Here is a 5,369-nt window from a genome sequence, read left to right on the forward strand (position 1 = left end):
ATGAGCGCAGAAGAGATAATACCACTCACCAGGTTTAAGGCTGTTTTCTGTAATCTCTGCTCCGTAAAATGCACCTCACTAGTGGGGCTGGTTCAACACATCCGGGGCTCCAAGCATTATAAACATAGACTGAAGTCAACTGAACACCAGGAGCGGAACAATGAAATCAACTTAAGCTTCTTCGTGAACACTTACATGGCAAATTACGCCATTGTGGGCCTGGAATGTGTCCTGGAGATGAAGAAGGGCTTATTGTATGAATACTCCTGTCAGCTGTGCAAAGTGGTGAATGTCGACTTGGTGACCTTAGTCGCCCATATCACCGATTCTGTGCACATTGAATGTTATATTAGGGAACATTTTAACTACTTGTTGCCTTGTTCCAAAAACTACACCAGTAAACGTTTGTATTTGAGAGCTCTGAGAGAGGTTTCAGTAAATGTTGTGAGACTGCAGAGGAAAAACAAAGAAATTCAGGTCACGCTCCCTGAAATTGAGGGTAAGACATGGGAAGCCTTCAAGGACACTCCATCATCCAAACCTAAGAGTGACGGTAAGACACGGGAGGCCTCTGAGGACACTCCATCATCCAAACCTAAGAGTGACGGTAAGACACAGGAGGCCTCTGAGGACACTCCATCATCCAAACCTAAGAGTGACGGTAAGACACTGGAGGCTTCTGAGGACACTCCATCATCCAAACCTAAGAGTGACGGTAAGACATGGGAAGCCTTCAAGGACACTCCATCATCCAAACCTAAGAGTGACGGTAAGACACGGGAGGCCTCTGAGGACACTCCATCATCCAAACCTAAGAGTGACGGTAAGACACTGGAGGCTTCTGAGGACACTCCATCATCCAAACCTAAGAGTGACGGTAAGACATGGGAAGCCTTCAAGGACACTCCATCATCCAAACCTAAGAGTGACGGTAAGACACGGGAGGCCTCTGAGGACACTCCATCATCCAAACCTAAGAGTGACGGTAAGACACGGGAGGCTTCTGAGGACACTCCATCATCCAAACCTAAGAGTGACGGTAAGACACTGGAGGCCTCTGAGGACACTCCATCATCCAAACCCAAGAGTGCTGGTAAGACATTGGAAGCCTCCAAGGACACTCCATCATTTATACATAAAAGTGGGAATAGTTCTCACTCTCAATTGAGTCCATTACCATATCGAAAGACTGGTTTGGATGAGAGCCGTGAAAGTTACTGCTACAATGAGATGCTCCAAAAATCTATTAGCGATGGCCCACCTTTGGCCAAGAGGAGCAGAGGTTCCCCTGGCGGTGACCGGAAAGCCTTACCTTCAACAGCGCAAATTTTAAAGCATCAGAGCTCACACTATAATAAGAGCCATGCCATTAGAATGGAGTGTACAGCTACACAGGAATTAAAGTTCAGAACAAATGAAGAATTTTTAGAATATTTAGCTTATTTTGTGATCTCTGATGATGAAGATGTTCTCTTTATTCGGACGATTATCCAAAACTGCATTAAGGCATTGACAAACTTTCAGGAAGAAGAGACAGAGAGGCAGAAGAGCGATCATCGGCCTGAGAATCCATTGGCGGACATAAGCATGACTGCCCACAGGATCCCAGGTATTTTAGAGGACGAATCAGAGTGGCATTTATCGGATTCTGAAACGACATTGTTTAAAGACCACTCAAATCCCCCCTCAGACTCCATCCCTAAAGATGAAGCCAAAGACTTATTTTTCAGCAGTATTAAAGACATGGATGAGTCCGAGGTGGTTGATTTTTTCCAGAAAATTGCTGCCACGAATCCTCAATTTCAACAAATGGACATACCTACAGTTATCCGATTTTTGAAGGATTCTGGCAGATTAAAGAATACTTGATGCTGTCAAAATCATGAATGTGTTCTCAATTACTGCTGTTTTATTTTCCTGAATAGGTTCCATAATTTGGATCTTGTTCGGCATGTGTTTGCCACTTTTTGTTCTCTCTCCTATGTCAGCCATTTTTCGTACAGTTTTCTGCCACTGTTTATTTTTGAATGGGGAAGGAGTAGATCCCTTGTCAAGCTTTTACCATTCTCTAAAGTTTGGGTGGCAATACTTTCTGTACCATCTGCCCTACTTACAATAGTTTCCCCGAACAGGAAGTGAGGAAAAATGTGCAGCAATGAAACTTTGGCAGAAGTTCTACTCTACTAAATAAAATAAGTTTGTATTTCTCTTTATTGTGTTGAAGATTTTTTTTTTTTTTTTGCCCTGACCTCCTGTATTGTGAAACTGTTGATAGTAGGACAAGAAGTGAACGGGAAAACTTTGTAACAGAACCACAGAAAGCCATAAAAAGAAAAAAAAAAACTGAGGGTGGTTCTAATCTGATCTACTTTCCCACTTATGCAAAACTTACATAAAGTTTGGGTGGTTATAAACTTTAATGTAACAAGAATAAAAAGTTTAATGCAGAGTGTTACTGACATAGATAAATCCTGTAACTGAGCATGTCTGACTTGCTTTTAAGGGAGGATAGTGTGTAACAATTAAAGTGGTTCTAAGAGCTGAAGTTTTTTTTTAACCTTCACCCACTTATCTTCTGTGGGCCGTGCCCCTAACCCTTACCTGAGCTCCCTCTAATTCAGCAATGTTCACGATAGCCTTGGCTTCTCATTGGCTGAGACGACTGGGGTAGCCCATTGGCTCCCACTGCTGTCAATCACAGCTAGTGAGAAGAGAGCAGGGCTGAACCGCAGCTCTTTGTGTCTTATAGATGCAATGGCTTGGGAGCGAGCATGCAGTGGTGCCCCCAGGGCAAGCTGCTTTTTCTGGAGGCACTGCTGTGAACCGAGGCTCTTTGTGTCTTATGGACGCATATAGCAATGGCTTGTGAGCGAGCATGCAGCGGTGCCCCCAGGGTAAGCTGCTTTCTCTGGGGGCACTGCTCGTTGGGGGAAGAGCCAGGACCATCGGCGGGGGAACCTGGAAAGAAGAGAATCGGAGGTGCTCTGTGCAAAACCTGCACAGAGAAGGGAAGTATAACATGTCTGTTATAAAAAAAAAAAAATGAAGCTTTAGTATCACTTTTAGACTCGGTTCACACTGGTGTGATGTAGGAATGGTCGTGATTCCTGTGCGGGCTCCCGCATCGCATATGACTCGCAGGCAGTTCACACTGATCTCTGCAAATCACTGCGGGTGTTAATATAAAGTTAATGATACCCCCAAATCAGTTTGCAGAACGCAATGCGAACTGTGAAATCTGATGGAATCGGATTGCATGGGTCTGAACACCTATGCATTCAGATTCCAGTGGGGACAAAAAAAAGGGTCCTGCCCCGTTGGTCCGAATGCGATGCCATTTCAGCCATACAAATTGTATGGCTGAATTCGCACTGCACAGACATCGCATGTGATGTGGTGCGAATCACATGTGATGTCTGGGATCACACCAGTGTGAACCCAACCAAAAGCTTGCATGGTTATATTGGTTCAACTTGGAGCAATGCAAGTATGCATATCTCATACCTGACTGATCTCTGGATTCTGTAAATTACTTAATCACCACTATTACAATGGTGGCAGCAGTCATCCACGTCCACTACCAAGAGGCTGCCCTTATATTATAGTAACCACAGGGGATTGCTTACTTAGCACTACCCCCATTCAGAGAAAGCCTTGCATTTTTTTTCTCTTTTAACCACTTCCATACTGGGCCATAGTCAAATGACGCCGGCAGGAAGCTTTTATCCATCCGGCCGGCCGTCATATGATGTCCGCCCGCTCTCGCCGCTACTGCACGCCCCCGGGTGCACGCAGCGCGGCGATCAGGGATGCGGCTCGTCCCTCGGACAGAGCCATCCCCGATCAAGGTAAACAGCCAATGAAATTGGCTGTTTATCACGTGATCGGCTGTGTCCGATCACATGAGCACTCCAGCGCGAGTCGCTCGTTCTCTCCGAAATGGGCGCGCGGCGATTGGGGACGAGGCTCGTCTCTCGGACAGAGCCCATCCCCAATCTAGGTAAAGAGCCAATGAAATTGGCTTTTTACCACGTGACCGGCTGTCAATCACAGCCAGTCACAGAATGTCAACATAACTAGCTGTTACTGTGTTCTCCTCCTCGCACACTGATCCTGTGTAAGGAGGAGATTGCGGTAACAGCTAGTTACCATAGGGAGCATGATCTGGAGTCATCTGTGACACACCTCCATCCCAAAATACAATATACAAATGAAATGGCCTGGAGGGCCGGATTTGGCCCGCGGGCCTTGTGTTTGACACATGTGCTCTAATGGATAGCAATGGAATGTGTCTGACCTGGGAGCTGACCGGTCCAAATGGACCTGGCCCAGCATGGCGGTGTGTGGTGGATGGAGTAATTATTTTTTCTTTTTTATCCATCTTTTATCACTGACCCTACGTGCTCACCTCATGTAAAGTCCCGGGGCCCTTTTTTGCTTTGTATAACAGCTAGTTACCGATCATAGTGCACCCCAAAACACACTGATTGCCCCCCCTCCAATAAAGAGGACCTGTCACTAGCCCATCAAAGTACCTGTCACCAGCCCATCAAAGTACCTGTCCCCAGCCCATCAGAGTACCTGTCACCGGCCCATCAGGTACTCTGATGACAGGTACTCAGGTACTCTGATGGGCTGGTGACAGGTACTCGGGTACTCTGATGGGCTGGTGACAGGTATTCGGGTACTCTGATGACAGGTACTCTGATGGGCTGGCGACAGGTACTCGGGTACTCTGATGACAGGTACTCGGGTACTCTGAGGACAGGTACTCGGGTACTTTGAGTACCTGTCATCAGAGTACCCGAGTACCTCTCTGTATCCCATCAGAGTACCCGAGTACCTGCCTCCAGCCCATCAGGGTATCTGAGTACCTATCTGCAGCCCATCATAGTACCCAAGTACCTCTCTGTAGCCCATCAGAGTACCCGAGTACATGTCTCCAGCCCAGAGTACCCAAGTACCTGTCTCCAGACCCAAATACCTGTCTCCAGCCCCGAGTACCTGTCTCCAGCCCAGAGTGCCCAAGTACCTATCTGCACCCCATCAGATTACCCGAGTACCTGTCTCTAGACTATTAGAATACCCAAGTACCTCTCTGAAGCTCATCAGAGTACCCGAGTACCTTTCTGAAGCCGATCAGTGTACCTGAGTACCTGTCTGCAGCCCATCAGAGTACCTATCTGCAGCCAATGCCTCCTAGATTATGTGTTGGGATGTTTGCTTTCCAAAATGGGGTCATTTTTTGGGCTTTTCCATTGTCTTGGTGTTCCATGTGATGATTCCTTGGTGTGATAGGTTGTAATGAAATTAAATGTGTAATTTATGCTCCTAGAACACCTGACGGTACTCCTTGCATGTTGGGCCTC

At 46.6% G+C, this 5,369-nt stretch overlaps 1 protein-coding gene across 1 annotated transcript; it reads left to right on the top strand.

The window, feature by feature from the left end:
• LOC309550639 (uncharacterized protein) lies at positions 1 to 1,925 on the top strand (the record flags this gene model as incomplete). Its single annotated transcript, XM_082250977.1, has 1 exon — positions 1 to 1,925. One exon carries the CDS (start codon positions 1 to 3, stop codon positions 1,867 to 1,869), a length of 1,869 nt encoding a protein of 622 aa, XP_082107103.1. The 3' UTR covers positions 1,870 to 1,925.
• Positions 1,926 to 5,369: the final 3,444 nt, after the last annotated feature.

This window comes from Pelophylax lessonae, assembly GCF_965119305.1.
Source record: "Pelophylax lessonae genome assembly, chromosome: 3".
In the NCBI taxonomy this organism is placed as follows: Eukaryota; Metazoa; Chordata; class Amphibia; order Anura; family Ranidae; genus Pelophylax; species Pelophylax lessonae.